This window comes from Herpailurus yagouaroundi, unplaced genomic scaffold, assembly GCF_014898765.1.
Source record: "Herpailurus yagouaroundi ecotype Mexico unplaced genomic scaffold, PumYag 29, whole genome shotgun sequence".
Lineage (NCBI taxonomy): Eukaryota > Metazoa > Chordata > Mammalia > Carnivora > Felidae > Herpailurus > Herpailurus yagouaroundi.
The window spans coordinates 100,568,144-100,589,566 of record NW_024412377.1 but is presented as its reverse complement, the minus strand read 5'-3'; the positions used below and the strand labels follow the sequence as shown (position 1 = coordinate 100,589,566).

Below are 21,423 nucleotides of genomic sequence, written 5' to 3'. Positions count from 1 at the left end.
CTGTCAACCACAAGGCCAGCCGCCTCTCCAGTCTCTTGGAGGAGAACCCTGTTGGTTCTAAATGTGTTTTGAATCCATCCACACCTTTCCACTCCACCGTAGGCCAAGTTACCATCCACTCTTGCCTCTAAAGGAAATAACTTCCTCACTAGCCTCCCTGGAAAGTCCCTCTAATCCATCCTCTGTACTGTTGCCAAAATGATCATTTAAATACATAAATCAGACCACTCCTGCTCCCTAGTCCCACTCCCTACACTTCAAACCCTTCACTGGGATTTCTGTTGCACTTAGAATAAAATCAGAAATCCTTTCTATGGCCCCAAGGCCTAGCCAGTTCCTGTCCCTACCTTCCTCTCCAACTTCATCCTATTCTGCTTTTCTTGCTGATTCTACTCTAAGCAACACTTGCCTTCTAAGTTTTGGTAGCAAAACAGAGCCCTGCTTCCAGCTCGGCACTGACAATGTGGAGCCTGCTTGGGATTCTTTCTCCCTTTGCCCCTCCCCCACATGCATGTACTCTCTCTCTCAAACTAAATAAATAAACTTAAAAAAAAAAAAAATTTCTAGAACACTAGTCTCCTGCCTCAGGACCCCTGCACTTGCTGTCCCCATGTTCAGACAATTTTTCTCTGGATCCCGGGGTTACTGGCTCCCTTCTGTCCTTCAAGCTATTTTTAAAAAATGTTTATTTATTTTTGAGAGAGAAAGAGAGTGAGCAGGGGGAGGGCAGAGAGAGAGGGGGAAACACAGAATCCAAAGCAGGCTCCAGGCTCCAAGCTCTGAACTGTCAGCACAGAGCCTGATGCAGGGCTTGAACCCACAAACCACGAGATCACAACCTGAGCCGAAGTTGAATGCTTAACCAACTAAGCCACCCAGGCACCTCTGGCCTTCAAGCTAGAATAGAAATATCCTTTCCTTGGGTTGTCTCCGATCACCCTTCTCCAGTCTTTCTCCTGCCTCTTGCACTCCTTGTTTTCTTCCAAGCACTTGCCACAGCAGCGGTTACTTTGTTTGATTGTTTATGTCTGTCTCCCAGACAGACCTTGTTCCGGCTCTACCTCCAGCCCCTGGAACATACCTAACTGGCACAGAATAGTTGCTCGGTGGGACAAAGTCAGAAGATCCAAGTTGTAGTCTGGGCTGTGCCATCAAAAACTCAAGTCACCCTGGCAGGTCATTTAATCTTGGGTAAGTCTTTACTTCCCATGTGTTAAATGGAATAATGGTTTTCTATGCAGCAATGCGATCATGAAGGTCCTATGACACAGGCAAGTCAAAGGGCTACAGAAAGCAACTTTGGTATGCAAATGTTGGTTACCAGGACCTCTACAAGAGGAATGGTTTCTTGGGAAAACCAGGAATGAGTCTGTATGCTGTGGTTTAGTTTTGTTTTTCTAAAAATTTTTTTAATGTTTATTTATTTCTGAGAGAGAGAGAGAGAGAGAGAGAGAGAGAGGGAGAGAGAGAAAGCATGAGCAGGGGAGGGGTGGAGAGACGGAGACACAGAATCCCATGCAGACTCCAGGCTCAGAGCTGTCAACACAGAGCCTGACGTGGGGCTTGGATTCACAGACTGTGAGATCAAGACCTGAGCCAAAGTTGGACACTTAACCGACTGAGCCACCCTAGGGCCCCTAGTTTTATTTTTCTAAAACAGCACATGCATTGCTTCCTTCATTCTGACATTCTAATTATTTTTTGTTTTTCACTCCCTGACAACGGTCTTTTTTGTCACTGTCTGGTATATATATTGTTCCTAAAGACATACACCTGTCTTAGATCTTGAAAGACAGGAACATAGTTACTCTAGTTAATCGTTAGAGGTTTTTATTTTTTTTCCCTTCCGCCTGCTCATTATCTTTCGAAAGACTGATAACCAAAGAATTCCTTATCTTTTAGATGATATTATGTCATTTTTGTGCTTTTCCACTAGGATTTTTGGCAAATATTCAAACGTTGCTGTATTACATGCCTTCTGAAAAGTTTAGATTTCTGCATTAAAAATGTATGCAATTATTATTCATAAAAAAATAAAGATACCTAGGGAGACACATGTTGCCAGTTCTGCTCAGTCACGTTCAGCTAACCAGTTTCTGTAACTACGGATGGCAGACGCTATACAATTTTCCCCTCCATTCAGTATGTTCAGGGGCAATGCTTCTCCAGACAGTACAAAGCTGCAGTGACCCGTTCGAGCGTCCCTGCTTGGCAAAGCCATCCCTAAGGACCACATCACAAGCAAAGCAGCACCGAGGACTCTACAGCAGTGGGAGCACACAAGAGCCTCAACGAGGGCCTCTACCAGTGCTCAGGGGCTCAGAGGGTCAACACGGTCTCGGTGCAGGAAAGCGGGACGCCCCTCATCCAAAGGGGATGTGGTGGGGGTGCCGGCAGAACGTGGCACAACTGACAGCTTCCTCCACAGGCCCAGCGCTTGGCCTCCAAGTGCAAACACTGTGGTCACCACCTTTGAGAGTAAAGGTCTGGATGGAAATGCTGGGCGTGAACATCAGTTTGTCAACCACCTCTTGATAATCCTTTCAACCAGTAACTTAAGCGGAGCCCCTTAGTTTCGGGGGGGGGGGGCGCGAAGAACGAACAACCCACGTCAGGATGTATTTACCGGACGGTGGTCCCTCAAGGTCATCTGAAATCTGGACTGCAGCAATGGAGCGAAAGAAGTGCCGAATTCAGCCAGGTTTTTTATAGTCACAAAAACTGGGAGGTGGCCAACTTTGCTCTGGCTTCGTTGCCTTTGGTTCACAGGACAAACATCAAAAGCTGGTTGTATATGGGTTTTTTTGCTTTGTTGTTGTTGTTGTTTGAGGGAGAGAGAGTGAAAGGAGGGTAGGAGCAGAGGGAGAGGGAGAGAGAGAATCCTGAACAGGCTCCACACTGTCAGCACAGAGCCCTGTTGGGCTCTATACCAAGAATCCGTGAAATCATGACCTGAGCTGTAATCAAGAGTTGGACACTTAACCGAAGGAGCCACCCAGGCACCCGTTTTTGTTTTTGTTTTTTTATGTTTATTTATTTTTGAAAGAGAGAGAGAGAGAGAGAGAGAGCGCACAAGCAGGGGAGGGGCAGAGAGAAGAGAGGGAGACACAGAATCTGCAGCAGGCTCCAGGCTGTCAGGACAGAGCCTGATGCAGGGCTTAAACCCCCAAACCGTGAGCTCACGAACTGAGCCCAAGTTGGACGCTTAACTGACTGAACCACCCAAGTGCCCCCCATGTACCCCTGTTTGTGTATCTTATTGGGCAAAACCACAGGGCTAAGTCTTTAGCAGGAAATCTAAAGGGCCATAAATGATACTACTGAATGAAGTGTTTATTTTTTAACGGTTTGTGACCCTCATTATGTTGCAAAACATTAAGAGCTTTTTTCTACAGGAAAACAAAAACAAAAAAGGAAAGGTGGATTTCAAAAATATCTATGCTCTTAAATTTTAGCTTGGATGGAAACAGCTTAAATGAAATGTTACTTCCTTTGCAGATACAAAAGATAACAAAAAAGAGGTTAATTGATGTACTTGAACTTTGCCTCTCAAGCTTTATAAACCCCAATCTTACATTCTTTCTTAGATTCTCCTTCTCTTCTCTGCCTTCCACACTTAGCTGGACACAATACAGAACAAAAATATATTTAATATTCTAGATGTAAAATGTGGATTGAGTATATCTCGGTTTCTTTTTCTACAAAGAAGAACTGAATTGAAAGACACCGGTGTCTTTTTTTTAACTGTATGTTTAGTGTGCTAGAAAGAGAAAAAAACTCTTTCCCCACCCAAGGCCTGCATGGTATATAATTCACCGCCCACCCCGAAATTTCTAGAAGCACTTATTTGCTATTGTACGGCTAACTTCATATTTTATACTGGCCAAAATGAATTCCTCAGAGGTAGCAGCAGAAGAGATACAGCTACTCTGATTTCCATGTGTGCACTTGAAGTAGAATCTTTAATGTTCGTCACCACATCACAGAGGCAGCGTGGGGATAAACAGATGTGAATGAAGAATATGGATGGCAGGGATGGCTTAAGGCCAGGCCACACTGTCTACGAATGGATTGGACACACTCAATTTTACATCTTCAGAAGAGCGCCTTTGTTTGCTGGGTTTTGTTGATGCGGTGGGGGGCTGAGTTGGAGACTTCAGTACACTTCTCTACTTCCACTAAAAAATTCAAGGCCAGCTACTCTGGCCTGACTCTACCATTCCGTAAGATCTGTGTTCTCGGTTTACAATGTACATATTGCCCTGAGAGCTTGTGTGCCTATAGATGCCACAAAGTTAAGGCCCAGGAATTTAAAATTAAGATAAACCGGTGGAACAAATACAATCAGCAGTGCTCGAAAAACTTCTGCCCAAATAGGAATTTTCAAAGCAGGATTTCGTGGAAAGTGTCCCCAGAAAGTCAAATCTAGAAATTACTCCAGGAAGCTCTCCAGTTGGCATCTGCTACAAGGATGTATTCTAGCAATGGTTTTAATGAAGATAACAGGTCCCTCAATACGAAGGTTTAGATTTTGGATTAATGTAATAAAGAAGTCGAAGACTTTAGTGAAAAACCACCTAAGCAAACTTACATGCCAACGGTACAGAATGCAAAAGTAAGAACCAGCCTCTTCAGATGTGCACACGGATTATAATGTTACAATCATCAGAACAGTCGGGTGCTGGTACCAGAACAGACACAGATCAGTGAGCTGAAAGTCAGCAACAGACCCGGTACGTAAGGACTTCATCTATGGCTCTGATAGAGACGGCCAGTTGCTTTCCAACATCCATCCTCCCTTCCTTCTTTACCAAGCGAACCCCTACATTGTTGGTGGCAGAAATATGCCCCTCTAAAAGCTTTTTTCTTCAGCCTCCACTGAAGAGGAACAGTCAATAACAGTATATTATACTGTGGGGTATCTGGGCAAGTTCTCTAAAGGAACCTGATTCAGGGGGAGGTACGCCATTTTGTCCTTTTTTTGTTTTTGTTTTAAATAAACAAAGAACGCACTTTTCTGCCTGGAAGTCCAACAGGACGGCTAGAGTTATAGTAGCCATGCTGGGACCATGAAGAGCAGGCTGAGAGAATATCAGCAACCACAGCCCTGAAAGCCTCAAACCCCTGACCCAGCCGCAGCAAACATCCACGCTGTATTCCTGTCGTGTGAGAAAAATAAGCCCTCACATGTTTAAGCAACTTTGCAAAGATGCACTTTGGAAGATGAGCATTTGAAAAGGGGAATGTTTCATGCATATCAAGCAAGCTTCACACACAAGCAAGATTAAGCTTAAATGGAAATGAGATTACCATATGGGGGCGCCTGGGTGGCTCATTTGGTTAGGCATCCAACTCTTGGTTTCAGCTCAGGTCATGATCTCACGGTTTGTGAGTTCGAGCCCCGCGTAGGGCTCTGCGCTGATGGCACAGAGCCTGGAGACTGCTTAGAATTCTCTCTCTCTCTCCCTCTCTCTCTGCCCCTCTGCCGTTCTCTTATCAAAAATAAGTAAGTAAATATTAAAAAAATAAAAATATATAAACTAGGTTACAATGACTAGGTACAACTACTTGTCCAACAGTACAATCCGTATGTAGTCAAGCGTGAAATTCTAGGTCTCAGGCGGAACAAACTAGAGGCAGGTGGAGGCTTTAGGTAAACATCTGAAGGAAAGTAGTCTCCACGATTGACCAAAGTGACTCTGATACTGGCACAAACCGTGCAGTCTGCACACCATGCTTCAGGTACAACACAACACAGCTCTCGGCAAACCTCTACTTTGTATGGTTCTGGTCACCAGCAGGGGGAAGGCCACATAATCTCTGAAAGTCAACTTGGGCAGGTTGCCTTCTCGTGAGTTTATCTGTAACAAGCTTCCCACCTGTCAAGGAAGATAACAGCGCCACTTAGGGTGAAACATGCTGAGTAGTTCCAATCGCCCCCTCCCTCCCTGACCTGCCTGACCCCATTCCTCTCTTCCCTGCCACACTTGACCCCTCTGCATCATATCCTCCTGCTCTACCCCTCTATTTACAGCATAGCCGGTTTGGAACTTAAAGTCAGCGGTTCTGAATTTAAGTCCTGACTTCACTAAGAAGCTCACCAGTCTAGTCAGTCCCCTGCCTCCTTATACCTGTGAAAGAGGCCAAGGTGCTGACTCCCATGGGTACTGTGATGACTGACTGAGCTCCTGCGTGGGGTACATGCTGGCAGGAAAAGCGGATGGGCACATAGGTTGCATGACAGTAAGGGGTCAAAAGCATTTAAGCAAGAGGAGCACCCAGTACCATAGTCCAGGGGCCGTTCTGCAGGCAGGGACTGGGCTCATCCTCAACGTGCCACACCGGCTCCTGCACCCAGACACCACCTCCAGGGGGCGACAGCCAGGGCTCTCCATTGGGCAGGATGGTGCAGAAGCCATAGCAAAGCCTTCCACATTCACCTGCTCCAGGGGAAATGAGGCCGTGCCCACTGTCATAGTCCTACAACTTTTCTGTAGGCTTGAGATTTTTTTCAAAATAAAATTTGTTTTTTCTTTTTTTTAAGCGGGAATCAAGGGGGTAAACGGGAGTGCACAGGACTGCAAGGCTTCCAAAGTCTCCGCCTCATACGGAGACGCAGGCAACGCATTTTTAGTAGCATGGTCTTAAACATCTCAGTAAGTCTGGGGTCACTGCTGTCGTCCTTCTGTAAGTATGTGTTCCAGTATGACCCGGTTCACTACTTTGTTATGAAAATATCTTCTCTCTTGTTCTGTATTTATGAACTAGTCGATGATCATAAAAATATTCTTTCTTCTATTATTTATTGTGGTTAAAATATACTTAATATAAATTTTGCCATTTTAATCATCAGTGCTAAGAAGTCTCTGCTTCCCAGTTTATCCTAGAAAAGCCATTCCATAAATGATGGAGACATCGTGGGTGGATGAGTGTGTGGACAAATGGTGGATGGATGGGTGGATGGATGGATGGAGAGGTAGAGGGACATGGATGGATCAATGGTTACAATTTTAACCATTTTTAAGTTCTGTAGCATCAAATATATTCACATGGTTGTATAACCATCACCACCTGCATCCACAGAATTTTTTCCTCTTCCCCAGTGGAAACTTTGTACCTGTTAAACACTAACTCCTGATTCCCCCCCACTTCTGCAGTTCCTGGAAGCTACCCCCCTACTTTCTCTTTTTATGAATTTGATTCCTCTGGGAACCTCATAGGAAAGGAATCACGGCCTCTGTCCTTATTTTATTTATCATCATGTCTTCCAAGTTCATTTGTACTGCAGCATCCATCTAAAGTTCCTTCCTTTGAAGGCTGAATGATATTCTATTGTACGTATACACCATGCTTTGTTTAGCTATTTGTTGGTGGATGCTTCAATCTTTTGACTATTATGAATAATGCTGCTACAGAGGTGGGTGTACAAATATCTGTTCATGTCCCTGCTTTCACCTCTTTTGTACACACCTTCATGCTTGTATATCCTACTTCTATCCCCCTTCAACTGCTTGCCTGTCCATCCAGCAAACGTCTACTGTGTGCCCACCATGCGCCAGGGAGGCACTATGTTAGATTCTGGAGAGATAATAGAAACCGTCCTGCCTGGAGGGATCCAGAGAGAAATAAATAGTGAGGTCCCAAGAAATCCCAAGTTACTTCGGTACCTCTGAATTTTATTGTATAATCTCTCAGAATTATAATCACCAGGTAGCATGTACAAATAATTTTTATTCAGGGATTTTCCTGGCACAGTGTTAATTATATTTCCTTCCTTTTAAGGATCTCTTCTCTGGTTCCACATCCCCTTCCTTCAGCTCCACGATCTCCGTATTATTCCATTAGTACTTTTTCACGATCTAGTCTCTGGAACTTAATTTGTGTTTGCCTTGAGCGTCACTCCACTTCCGTCTCCTGACCCCTCGGATACTATATCCAACTCTGTCTGCCCGAGAGTATGGCAGGGTGCTTGCTGGGATGGCTGCAGGAAGAAAGAACCTGGTGGAAGAGGGTGGCTGGGCAGAGAGAGCCCCTCCTTGCTGCACCCAGGCGTTACGTGGGGGTGTGGAGAAAGGACACGACAATGCAAATATTCCAAATATGCCACCATGATGCAGAGGAGCAGAAGGAAGAGAGAAGGAAGGCTGGCCGGCACAGGAGCTACGTCAGGCTTTGCTCTTCCTGGTCCTGGGCACAAGTGGCCACCCTCTGCTGCAGTCTGAACGAGATGCTGTCACTGGCTGTCTGGATCCGGAAAACGACCAGGAGAAATACCACGGTTTGCAGAACTTTTAGAAACAGGTCCAACCTATCCAAGAGCAGACAGGCTGACTGTCTGAGCCTGAACACAGACAGGAAACTCTCCTCCAAAGGGACCACCTCATCTGTTTGCCCCTGAACTAGATGAGGAAAGCAACAGAAGGGACTGGGGAAGGAAGAAAAGCAATCAAAGAGGTAGACGTCCAGAGTATTCATAGAGATTGCCTTGAGGTTACAAAGAACTCCCTTATCACCAGGCACTTTTGTTTTGCTTGCCATGGCAAGAGAGCACATCACATCAAAAGGCGTTTGGTAGCATCTTGGATGGGAAAGCAGGCTTGAATTTCATGGACATCTTTGCAGTTTGGTTTAAAGCTAGTCTTTCAGTGCCCGGGGAAAGTACGTGGGAGAGGGCTTGGGTAGGACTGGATACGGATCATGAATGATAGCACATTGTTGGATTCCAGGCACTCTTTCATGCTCTAGCAACCATGGCTAAAAGCATTCTTGCCATAAAGTTGTTCTGCTTTTTACATTCTTTTTTTTTAATTGTTTTTTAATGTTTATATTACTTATTTTTGAGAGAGAGAGAGAGAGAGAGAGAGAGAGAGAGCAGGGGAGGGGCAGAGAGAGAGGGAGACATAGAATCTGAAGCAGGCTCCAGGCTCTAAACTGCCAACACAGAGCCCAACGTGGGGCTCAAACTCATGAACGGCAAGATCGTGACCTGAGCCGAAGTCAGACGCCCAACCGACTGAGCCACCCGGGGGCACCTGCTTTTTACATTCTTAAACTTTGTGCAATTAAAGTATCTAATTATATTCCTTTAAAAGCCATATATAGACAAAATTCTACATTAAAAAATTTTTAAATAACCTGAATCTCTTCGCTAAAATGTAAGCTTTAGCACAAAACCCTCTTCAAGTCTAGAGCTTAGTGGTGGTTGTGAGGGGTGGGGTGAAGGAGAGGGAAATGACAAGGCACAATTATTGCTTCCTATTATTTTGAAATATCTGAATCCATCCTAATCTGACTATAAAGAAGCTGAAATTTACCTCTGTGTCACTTACAGAAAACCCCCTAAGCTGACAGTATAAACAAATCAGGACAACAAGAACAGTCATGGAGCTCCTGACCTTAAGCTGCCAGTGACTATAAGGGGTGCGGGGTAGGGGGACATGGAGGCTGGAGTCAGAGAAGATGGTCCTCTCGTCCTCTCCCTCTCTCGGAGCAACCGCATGGGGACGCTTCAGAGCAGCTGTAATTTAAACCAAACAACGATGGGCTGACGACAATTCTTCTGATGTCAGCCCCACAAGGACTGCAAAAGATGCCAAGTTTTTAAGCCTCATTAACCGTGAGGAAGGCCTCTACCAAAGCTACTCACATTGTTATTAATTCCTCTGGCCAGGACATCAGCAGCCAGATCAGCAGAGGACATGAAGGTTTATACGAAAGAGGACAGAAGGAGGATCCAAACAGATTTGGACAGATTTGAATCCAGCAAGATGCAATCTAACGTCAGTACCAAGACCAGCGCTTAGGTCCAAGAAATTAACTGCACTCACAGCAGATGGAGAAATGGGGTTTAACAGGAGCATCTGGAGAGAACAGTTCAGGGTTTGGCGGACTGTATGTCTGGGGGGAGTGACAGTTTGTTGGGGATGAGACTGCCAAAAGATTTTTTTTTTAAAGGCAGCAGATGCAAACCAACACCCAAATCAGTGTGGTTCTGGGAAGCACACTGCACACCACAGGGCTGCACAACCTGAGAGCTTAGAGGGCCCTCAGGAAGCATCTTCCCCGGGGTTAGACCCTGGGGTGGAGGAAGGGATGGGTTTGTGTCTGGGTACAACCCCCCACAAGGACACTGACCAGAAGAAGTTAAGCAGAACAGTGAGAAGCTCGTGAACACAAGAGGGAAACGGAAGGTCGAGACTGAAGAAACAAAAATTCAAGAAGAATGAAAGCTGGCTCCAAATATTAAAACACAGGGTTCTGGGCCCCATCCCCAGAGGTTCCCATTCAGCAGATCCGGGTGGTCTCGGAATTTGCATTTCTAAGTTCCCAGGGGAGGCTGACAGTGGCTGGTCCAGGGACCATACTCTGAGAAACAAAATTGTAATTCAGAAAAAAACATGTACGTATTTCTGAGATTTTACTAAGACACAATGGCCATTCCCCAGCAAGTCCAAATTAGGGATAATTTATTGGTTTTAAAACCCCACATATTGGGGCACCTGCGTGGCTCAGTCAGATAAGTGTCTGACTTCAGCTCAGGTCATGATCTCATGGTTCATGAGTTCGAGCCCCATGTTGGGCTCTGTGCTGACAGCTCAGAGCCTGGAGCCTGCTTCAGATTCTGTGTCTCCCTCTCTCTCTGCCCCTCCCCTGCTCACCATCTGTTTCTCTCTCAAAAATAAATAAACATTAAAAAAAACACACATTTATTTTTAAGATTGTGCTCTTTTTAAAATTTTATGTTGCTGAACAGAAGTTTCACCTTTACTTCTGACCCTTAGCATTTCTTATTAGTTCAGCTTCATAGAGCAAAATTCTGTCTCTCTCTCTGCTTCATTTCTTGCATTTTACGTAGTGGGCAGTCTCCTTCTGGTATTCTTCCATGCATCCTGTCCTGATGTATTATATTCGGCGGGTCAAGCCTCATTACATATTAAAATGTGACCTGCTTTCATCAAATGGTATCTGGCTTCCCACATCTGCTAAAATAGTAAATACTGATCCAGTCCTTTCCCCCCAAAAGCCCACACCGAGCGCACCGTGCCCAGGGGCCCATTAGATTTCAAACCAGCTGCATTCAATTCCCGATTAATTTTTATTTGATCTTATATACTTGAAGCTTTAGCCTTTCGATCCCAGTAGGAAAATTACCGGCATATGGAATGCATATACAATGACATGCAAAGCAATGCAAATTAATACAAAACATACACTTCTAAATTGCTTGGGAAAAGTCTGTAAGCTTTGACATTGATATTATCTGCTTTGCTTCTCTACCGTCTGGCGAGCAGTGACCAGATTCTTTTATTACAGTTAATTTTATATGGCACCTAGCACCTGACACTGGTTAGCCTATTAAATGGAAGGTGCCCCTGTCCGGGAGTCAGGCAAACGGGATCCTAGCCTGAACTTGGCCACTGTTCGGTTCTATGGCCTTGTACAAGTTCTCCCAATTCTCTGGTTCTCAGATCCTACATCTGGAAGTAATGAGGTGATATCATCCTAAAACCGCCAGCACTAAGGCTTACAGGCCGGCACAATGCACACATCGTGTACACGTTGTGCGTGCGGGATGCACACGTGCAATCCTCACCACAGCCCATGAGAAGGTACAATCAAGCGTGCGCCCCGTCCATGTGGTGTCATTTCAGAGGCCAGGAAACTCTCATGGGTAAGCGAGGGAGCGGAACAGCCAGAACTGGCCTCAGCAGCATCGCTCCAGGGGCCACTCAGTGGAGCTGCTGCTCTGTTGCCCCATTTCCAGCTGTGTTACTAGAAAACATTAAGTTTGCATGATTCACGAAGTCAAAGTTCACATCTCACAGTCATATGTGCTTCAAAGTACTGTTTCTGTGAGATGCTGAGAGTTACGGGAGTTCGATGTCAAAATGCCAGCCCAATCAGACTGTATTCACCTGAAGGGACTCCAGTATCTTCGTTCCATCCCTTTCACGTATTGTGTGTGAAGCTCCCTCATCTCACAAAAGCCATCCCCCTTTTCCTCCTCTCACCTGAGGAGTGGCTTCCAGGGAGGCAAGCGTGGAGGCCACTGCCAGTCCTCAGCCCGCAGCGCGCCCCGCAGACTGGGCAGGTGCTCGCTCCCATGTGTGAGACGCACCCCCCTGGCTCTCACCTCTCCCCATGAAGGCAGGGGCTCTGACCCGGGTCCACACCCCTGCCCCGGCCACCCCAAACGTTAAATAGTGCCCCAGCACAGGTGACGCCTACTCCACTGGAGCATCAGCCAGGGTCTCAGACTCAACCAACCAAACATATCTTTCCTCCAAAACCTGCCCTCCTCTAATGTTCCCTTTTTTATGAATGGCAGCAACATCTGCCACAACCTGGAGAGAGTCGCCCTGCCCTCTCCATACAAAAGTCGTCACCAAGTGGCTCCAGAGTCTGCCTTGAATGCAAGCACTTGCTGCCACGGCCTCAGCCCAGCCCAGACCCCCAGGCCTCTCAGACCCTTGGAACAGCCCTGTTTACCTTCCGGGTACCTCAGATCCATTCTCACACAGCAAACCTAGTCTTGTTTTGTTTTGAATGCAACTCTCACCAGGACACTCTCAGGTGTGAAACTGTCCAGAGGATTAATTCCACAAAAGGGCCCCAAGGCCTGGCATCATGTAGCCCTGGCACCTGCTCACCTCACCTGTGCCACTCTCCCTTCACATCAAACTGGACCTCTCCATTCCACAAACTCTCTGCTAGTCCTTCTGTCTCAGGGCACGCTGCTCCCTGGGCAGGGAGAATGCTCCTTTCCCCCTTCTCTTCCGTGCACTTAGTGGACACCACTCCCACTCATCCATGAGGCCCACCTTAAATCTCCCCCAGAAGGCCACCTGCCTCTTTCCCAGACTCAGCACATCTGCCCCCTTCCCCCAGTCATGTACATTTCCTACTTCCTCACCCCCCACCCCCCACTGCAGCCATGATCTGCATTCATGCAAAGTCACATTGATAACTATTTACTGCCTGCCTATCTTGAGGGTACTTACTTGGCATGGTGCTATCAAGTGCCGACTTTGACTTATTCCCCAATTATGCCATTCACTCCTACCTACCACCGTGCTGATAACTGTGGCATTTAGCAAATCACTTTGGAATGAGTTAACTCTGGAATGAGTACAAGCAATAAACAGGAAGGAACCCTGCTCCTCATCTCCCCCTCCCCCAAATTCTTCTATCAGCTTTCTGAACTCCGGACCACACAACCAAATTCTTTGGCTATTGTTTCTCTGCTAATAAAAGAGGTAATTTAACAGCATCTTAATCCGTCATTTCTCAGACAGTATTGGATCCTTGGAAAGTACAGCACAGAAATGTTCCCTGCCATCATTCATTTATTTTTAAAGATTTTACTTCCTCAAGACACTATCAACGAAGGCTGTCAAAAGGGACAGTTAGGTTCTAAAATGCCTTAGGCTGATAAGTGGTTTGATAAGGGCACGCTTCATGCATGTAAGATCAAAAAGGGTGACTTCTATGTCTACCAACTCTCACGGGATACTTAATATTAGCCCTAATTCCCTTACTATTCTGGGTTGTTCCTCTTCAACTGTACGGACGAGAAGAGGGAAGGGTAAGGGTCTGAGGGCTACCACCACCTCTTCGTGTGCCCAGGTAAGGGGGCAAATCACAAGCTTCCCGTGCGACAACAACCCGGAAAACCTCCCCAAGACCGAGAACTTGGTTCTAAAACTACCAGGCAATACCAGCTCACTCACGCTGTCAGTCTAAGTAAAGATGGTAAACTGACTCGAGAGTCCAGACCTCTTGGCTTGGATCCCCGGAGGCTCCAAGCCTGCCTGAGCGGCGCGGCCACCTCGCAGGGGGGACGTCCTGGTCAGCTCTGCGGCATGAAAACTTGACCTTAAAAAGCAACGAAGCTCGTCCCTGCGGAGGGCATCGCCAGGAGGTCCGCCCCACAGCTTGCGATCTCCAAACTGGTGAGACCTCACCCCACCACCCCACCCCACCCCTCCCCTCCGCCCCAGAGCGCCCAGTGCTAATGGACAAGCCACTGGTGCAGCCCATCCCCGAGCGCCTCGTCCCTCTCCCGCCCACGCGCTTCCCGCCTACCAGGGACGAGGACGCCAGGGACCCGAGTCTCGGGCAGCGTCGCCGGCGGCGCTGGGGCTGCGGTGAGGCTGGAGCGCTGGGTTGGGGGGGGGGGGGGGGGGTGGGAATAGCCGGCGTCGCGCCCCCTCCCCCTTGGCGCCCCTCGCCAGAGCGGCCCTTGTGCCGCGGGACGGAAACTGCGGGCCCCCCGCCTCGGAAAGGGCGCGTGCCGGAGCCGCGTTCTCACCGCTCGGGGAGAGTCCGGGGAAACCCTGGTGCGGACACGCCGCGCGGGTTCCCGAAGTTGCGGCGTCCGCGAGTGCCGAGGCGGGGTCACCCTCAATAGCCCCCGACTCCATCTCCGCCCGCCGGGTGCCCGCGCCCTTCCTCCCGGCACCCGCTAGGCGCGCAGCCAGGCCGGGGCTCAGCCCGGGATCCCGCTGCGGCACCCCGTGGTCGGCGTCCCCGCCCCCACCCCCCCGAGAGCAACGCGGCGCCCAAGTTTTCCCTAGCGGGAAAGTCAAAGTCTCGAGGAGGAGAGGGTCCGGCCGTCCCGGCCACTCCGTGGCTGGGATCGGAGCCCTGCACCCCGGCCCCGGCCGTTCCTCGCTGGCCTGCGTGGCCAAGTCGACTTACGAAAGGGAGCAGGGGAGCCCCGGACGCGGGGTCCCCGCGGCTGCAGAGGCCGTCCGGGAGGGGGCCGCGAGTTGCGCTCCGGGCTCCCAGCCCCTCTGCGGCGGCGGCGGCGGCGGCTCGCTCCCGCCTCCTCCCCTTTCGCCAACTCGGCGGCGCGCCCTGCTAGGGAGTTGCTTTCCCTCGGCCGGGGGTGGGAGAGCGCCGAGCGGCCCCCGTGACGTGGAGAAGAAAGGAGGAGCGCCGTCGCCGCGCTCCCGCAGCGGGAGCTCCCCGCCCCTGCACTCCGGGGTCCCCGCTCCAAGCTTGGGACAAAGTTGCTAGGCGCGCGCGGCGCGCTCCGCTCCGGCCGAGCCGCGCGGCTCTGCGCCGCTGCCCTGAGCGTCATCCAGGTTCGGGTGCCTCCCCGCGTTAAACAGACAAGAAATCCGAGGTCCGGGGAGCCAAGAGACTTGCCCAAAGTCGCTCAGAGGGCGGTGACAAAGCAAACTTACATCTGCGACTCCTTGCTTTCCCCCAGGGCTGTGCTCTGTGAAGCTCGGGCCCTGCAGGATTTGCCTCGCTCTCATTGGTGAGACTGGGACAGTGTCCCACGAAGCCAGGAGAAATATTTAGGAACAGCGTGGGAAGGTGGAGCTTTATGGCCAATAAATAGGGTACAAAGTTGTTTTCCGTCAGTGCCTACATGCCAAATAGACACTCCAAGGCTTCCTTTTTACTCGAGAAAGCGGGGCGGGCTGGGGGTGGGGGGGTCGGTGAGGGCGTCAGGCCTTGAGGGCGTGGGATCCGGTACCAGTCCTGATCCCGGAATAATTGAATGAAAGCAAGCTCAGACCTACTTAACCAACTAAGAAATATCTACAGCTTGAAATATACTAATTTTTGGAAGTGGATGTGATGCAGGCAGGCCAGTCTGAGGACACGGGAGGGGGGCCCCAAAGGACGAGCCAAAAGGATCCTTGGCTTCGGGCAGGATAGAAATCACATGTGAAAGGTTTATGGAATAGCGGGAGTGACCGAGAATAGCAGAGGGAGTGTCTGGGAGACTCCAAAGGGGGAATGAGTCTAGGGGTTGCTTTGGGTTAGGGATTTATATTGGAAAGGTGTCCAGGGGATGTGTTCCTTGAGGATTCCAGGAGAGGGGCCAAAGGCACATGACAGGTGAATATTAGGTGTTATTTTAGAAGGTCCGCGGTGTTGATGCCAGCGTCAGCCCAGATTTGGTCGAAGCTAATGTCCTGGAATGAGTTTGGGATCTGGCTCTTTTTAGATGTTATCCGGTGTCTGAGAACTTAGGACAGAACTCAGAGAATAACTTTCTTATTTCCCCCTTGGAGTGGGAACATAGCTCCTCTGGTTTATGCAAACGCAAAAAATAGAACATGAGTAAATAGGGCCTAGCAGAAGAACAGCAGAGATGGAGCCTTTCTAAAAATGGAGTCCCTTCCGTTTCCCTATCTCAGATGCTTTATCTGTGCTGGCAGTTGTCTACTTCCAGAAGTCTCCTGCAGCACTCCTGTTCCTTTTAGGGCCAGAGGCTCCTAGGGCCTGACTTTTAGAACAGGAGGCCTACGAGGCAAGTCAGTCCCAGCTGGTTTGCTGCTTCCTTCAGTGTCAGTCCGTGTTGACTAAGGGCTTGCCATATGCCTGGTTGGTGGGTGGAGAGTCAGATAAGACCAGACTCTGACACCCAGTGAATCCCAACTAGGGAGCACTGCATAAGACTCCGTATGCTTTACTCCCAGGATCTAGAGTCTGTCCACAGTAGTAGAGACTCTGAGACTACTCTGCCTCTTAAAAACTTCTCTGTGCCAGGGGAGCAAATACTTCAAGATCCGTTTTGCAGGCACTTTCAAGTAAATGGCCAGCTTTTCACTCATCTCCTTTTCCCAGTGGGACCTCCTTTTTCTGCAAGAGTCACTAAAGATCAGGTAATTCACTCTGCTTGTCTCCCCCGTCTGCACACAAAGAAGATGATGATAAAAACAAGTAAGGCTTCTATCATCCATCTTGGGTGCTATTCTAAGATATCTATACAGACTCCTTTAATCATCACAAAGTTACGAAAGAGGTGCCATTTCTATTCTGATTTTATAGATGACAAGAGGGAAGCAGGTGAAGTGAAATAAGTTGCCAATAAATGGAAGAGCCAGAACTCAGACCCTGATGGGCTGCCCCAAGTATCCATGCTGTTAACAGCTGAGGAGACTGAGGCCTCTGAGACTGGGATTTGAATGGCCCACGGCCCACACCAGCCCCCACTCGCACCACCGAAGCTTCTGGTTATCTCAAGCAAGGGGCGTTACGAAAGCCACACTCACAGAATTCCTCCCAAAGAGACCAGTTTTCTTATTCTGAATATATCCAATCAGAAGTGGTTATCCAGGGGCATCTGGGTGGCTCAGTCGGTATAGGGTCCAACTTCTGCTCAGGTCATGATCTTGCAGTTTGTGAGTTAGAGCCCTGCATCAGGCTCTGTGCTGACCTCTCAGAACCTGGATCCTGCTTCAGATTCTGTGTCTCCCCCCTCTTTCTGCCCCTCCAATGCTCATGCTCTGTCTCTGTCTCTCAATAATAAATAAATGTTAAAAAAATTTTTTTAAAAAGTGGGTATCTATTCACTCACTTGCTCCCCTGTCTCCAACTCCCAGATCAACCTACTTACTAGTCATAAAGCAAACTGTTTCTATGATGGGACCTTAAAAAACACCTTTAGCATAAAGTTTGGGCACGTTGTTTTGGATTGTTCTATATTCAGACCATGCCCATTCTCTCCCTGCCCTCTCTATTCACTGCCATCAATTAGTCCCTTTCCTTAAAACAGTGCCCCAAGTCTTCCAAAAGCTGATTGTCCAAGGCTGGATGGTGGCCACGGAAGGTCTCTGCTACGCTGTGCAGCACACTCAGTATTCCTGTTAGTTTCCCAGAGCTGCCGTAACAAATTACCACGAACTAGGTGACTTAAAACAGTAGAAATGTATTCTTTCACAGTCTGGACCCAGAAGCCTGAAGTTAAGGGGTTGGCAGGGCCATGCTCCCTCTGAAAGCTCTAGGGAAGAATACTCCTCTGTCTCTTCCTCGCTTGCGGTGGTCAAGGGCACTCCTTGGCGCTCCTCGGCTTGCAGAAACATCACTGCAGACTTTGTTTCCTTTACTACGTTAGCCTTCTTTTGTGTGTGTGTGTGTGTCTTCTCTGTGTCCAAATTTCTGTCTTCTTTAGGGTTATCGGACACTGGGTTTAGGACCACCCTAATCCAGTATGACCTCATCTTAACTTGATTACATCTGCAAAGACCCTATTTCCAAATAAGGTCAGGTCCACAGGTTCTGGGTGGACATGAATTTTGGGAGGACCCTATTCCACCAAGTACCAGCCCTAAAAGTCACTGTTAATGAAAATGTTTGCTTGAGCTAAGGAGGCAAAGAGTTATAAATCACAGGACCTCTCCTCCAAGTAAGACATTGTACTTACAGACATAGTCCCTGTACCCAGAACATCAATAATCAACAGGACAGGAGATGCTAAGCGCCAAATGATGGGCCAAATGACAGCCATGCTCAGGAAGTCAGCCAAGGGGACACAGTCACTGAGGACACCACTAAAGCACATCACTCCGAGCAGAGGGCAATCTAAGCACACCCTTGTAGGAAAGCAAAGATAAGTAAGGATAGCTTATCAAAAGCACAGCTGTGAGTGGGGAAGGCGTGCCTGGCAGAATTTTACTTCTGAAGTTTTACTGCAGAAATGAGAGGCTAAAAGGACACCTACCATATGGAGTATAAGAACATGGTAGATTATTTGGCCACAATAATGGTATGTTGCAATGCCATTGCAATTAGCATGCTTTAAAGTGCTCGTTCCTTTCGTTAATTTCATTCGGTCTTTTTTTTTTTTTTTTAATGTTCTATTTATTTTTGAGAGAGCACAAGTGGGAGAGGCAGAGAGAGAGAGGGATGAAGGATCTGAAGGGAGCTCTGAGCTGCCAGCACAGAGCTGGATGCTGGGCTTGAACTCACGAAACACATGATCGTGACTTGAGCCGAAGTTGGATGCCCAACTGACTGAGCCACCCAGACGCCCCTCATTTGGTCTTTATAACAATCAGAGTGTCATCAGAGAAAAGGACATTATATCTTACATCTAAGGATCCTGGGGCTCAAAGGGGGCAAATAATTTGCTCAGGTCAAACAGCAAATCGGTTGTAGAATTGGTATGAAACACACTGGCCTCAATAGTCCTTGGTCAGGAATTTCCTTACCAAATGATGTTTTCCCCTGGGTGAGCCTTCCAGTACTGGCTGTGTTGTCCTTGGCCCAAGGAAAGCATCTGAAGAACAGGGTAATCCTGTAATAAATGAAAAGCCTTCCTAAAGCCATGTGAATTCCAAACTGGAATTGTGATAAACCTCCCCCAGACATCTGAATTGGTTTCACTAAACCTTCTGAGTATTTTTGGCTGTATTAAAGAATCTCCTTTGGCCTTCTAGAAACATAATAGGATACAGTGGCCTTCTGAGAAGCTCAGCTGATTACCTCATGAAAATAGAAGTTGGAGAAGTTGAGATGTTGGATACAAAAGGCAACAAATTACATCACAAAATGGTAAGCTGACAAAAACTGATAATCACAATTTCGTGTTGGATCTCACCAGTGTGGAGTCGTGCACAGATGACCAGATCTTGGCATGTTTGAAAGATTTTCCACTAAGAATCTGTAGCTGTGGCAAGCAGCTGGAAGTAAGCAGAAAGTCTAACCTTGGGCTGAGTATCTGATGATTGATGTGTATTTTCCTGGATTTTCCTTTACTTAGTAATCAGGGAACTTGCTGTATCCTCTGCTGGCTGTGTTTAATGGTATGTTTAAGGATGAAATGCTTTTGAATCTAGTGTGATTCACTGAGTTCTTACCTGTGCAAAGTGCTACACTGGTTGCTACAAGAGAATACAAAAATATAAGAGACAGTCCCTGACCTTGAAGAAAAGCCCATATCATTTAGGAGAGATGAGACGTAGAGATTAAAAATGGTATAAGGGGGGCTGCAATGATATTCTCAGCAGTTTCTCATCAATCAGTTGTCTGTTCAGATGCAACTTCTCTTGCCACCCTTTTTACAACAATGGCTTCCTGTACCTCCATATCACCTTCTAGCCCTATATCTTGCTCTCTGGCCTTTATGACATTTGTCACTATCTGAAATTAACTTCTTTGCTTGTTTACTCTGCTCCTAGACAGAGGACATGGAATTGTCTCATTTTTTTGGTGTATTCCTAGCAGCTAACAACAATGCTGGGCACATATTTGGTGCTCATTAAAATTTTCCAGACAAATGAATGAAGTACTTATTAATCAACTGAAAATGGGCCAAGATAAGTTGAATTAATGTAGTGTTTCCCACATTTGACTGATAAAACTTATATGGGCACTATCAAAATTTTTTTTGTGAAGATTTTGATTCAGTAAGCCTGGAATGGGGCCCAGGAATCTGTATTTTTAAGAAGCATCCCAAATGATTCTTTTAATGGGACAAGTTTCAGAAACACAGGATTAATGCAGTGATTGATGCATTGATGGTGGTTGGAAAAAAAAAACAAAACTGAAGTTACAAGATCAGTTTCCAAAGATCAGTGGCTGCTCACTGGAATCACCTGGGAGAGATTAAAAAAACCCTGTGGGTGCCTGGGTGGCTCATTTGGTTAAGCAGCCTACTCTTGATTTCAGCTCAGGTCAGGTACTCATGGTTAGTGAGTCAGCTGTGTGGACAGCACAGAGCCTGCTTGGGATTCTGTCTCCCCCTCTTTGCCCCTCCCCCCCACATGGGTACGCGTGATTGCTCTGTCTCTCTCTGTCTCTCTCTCTCTCTCTCTCTCTCTCTCTCTCTCTCTCAATAAATAAATAAACTTACAAAAAAAAAAAAAAATCCCGACAGCCCAGACACTACTCCAGATCAATGAAACTAGATTTGGTCTAGGTTTTAACATTCATCAGGTGTTCCTAATAAATATCCAAGCCTGACAATCCCCTGAGATCTGCAGAAATATTTTATAAGTACTCCATGTATATTGCTAGGTTGTGGTCCAGTGGCTTCCAGCTTATTGTGTCCCACAGCTAGAATCCTTGATCTCCTAGTCTGGAAGAAACACATGCAGACACTTACACAATAACCCAATTTGGGGAGAACTATAGTAACTTTTTGCTATTGTAAAACATGTTATTGGGGCGCCTGGGTGGCTCAGTTGGTTAAGTGTCTGATTTCGGCTCAGATCATGAGCTCGTGGTTGGTGGGTTCGAACTGTGTGCTGACAGCTCAGAGCCTGGAGCCTGCTTCCAATTCTGTGTCTCCCTCTCTCACTGCCCCTCCCTCGCTTGCATTCTGTCTGTCTGTCTCTCTCTCTTAAAAATAAACATTAAAAAAATTTAACAAAAAAGATTATTTAAAGCAACCACTGAATAAAATCTCATGTACTTCATGGCCAGAGAAAAAAACACATACAATATTTTGAAGGTGAGAAAGCCAACGCCCCTTGGGCATAGCCTAGATGGTTAGAATGAGTCATAGAGAGTAAAAATGCTATGCTTATAATAAAATGGGAGAAAACAGGGGCACCTGGATGGCTTAGTCAGTTAAGCGTCCGACTTTGGCTCAGGTCATGATCTTACAGTGTGTGGGTTCAAGCCCCGTGTCGGGCTCTGTGCTGACAGCTCAGAGCCTGGAGCCTGCTTCGGATT

At 47.4% G+C, this 21,423-nt stretch overlaps 2 protein-coding genes and 1 long non-coding RNA gene across 6 annotated transcripts in view; 2 read left to right on the top strand and 1 right to left on the bottom strand.

Moving 5' to 3' along the window:
* The window catches only part of LOC121014463 (uncharacterized), a 15,157-nt gene extending 14,650 nt beyond the window's left edge, over positions 1-507 (top strand). Inside the window, exon 3 of the long non-coding RNA XR_005783229.1 lies at positions 435-507. This is a non-coding gene — a long non-coding RNA (uncharacterized LOC121014463). The remainder of the gene's footprint in view (positions 1-434) is intronic.
* The window catches only part of GCNT4 (glucosaminyl (N-acetyl) transferase 4), a 36,407-nt gene that overhangs the window by 11,113 nt on the left and 3,871 nt on the right, over positions 1-21,423 (bottom strand). Inside the window, exon 2 of one of the 4 annotated variants that reach the window (XM_040450741.1) lies at positions 18,957-19,042. The gene's annotated coding sequence lies outside the window, so the exon portion shown is untranslated. Of the gene's footprint in view, positions 1-13,776; positions 13,937-14,311; positions 14,408-14,700; positions 14,795-18,956; positions 19,043-21,423 lie in introns of those variants that run through there. The other 3 variants (XM_040450728.1, XM_040450761.1, XM_040450736.1) reach the window with 3 other exon arrangements.
* LOC121041957 (translation initiation factor IF-2-like) overlaps positions 14,015-21,423 on the top strand; it is a 14,026-nt gene continuing 6,617 nt past the window's right edge. The window contains exons 1-3 of the mRNA XM_040493200.1: positions 14,015-14,147; positions 14,237-15,268; positions 19,185-19,299. Of these exons, the coding sequence (XP_040349134.1) occupies positions 14,015-14,147; positions 14,237-15,021 (918 nt within the window). The 3' untranslated portion in view covers positions 15,022-15,268; positions 19,185-19,299. The remainder of the gene's footprint in view (positions 14,148-14,236; positions 15,269-19,184; positions 19,300-21,423) is intronic.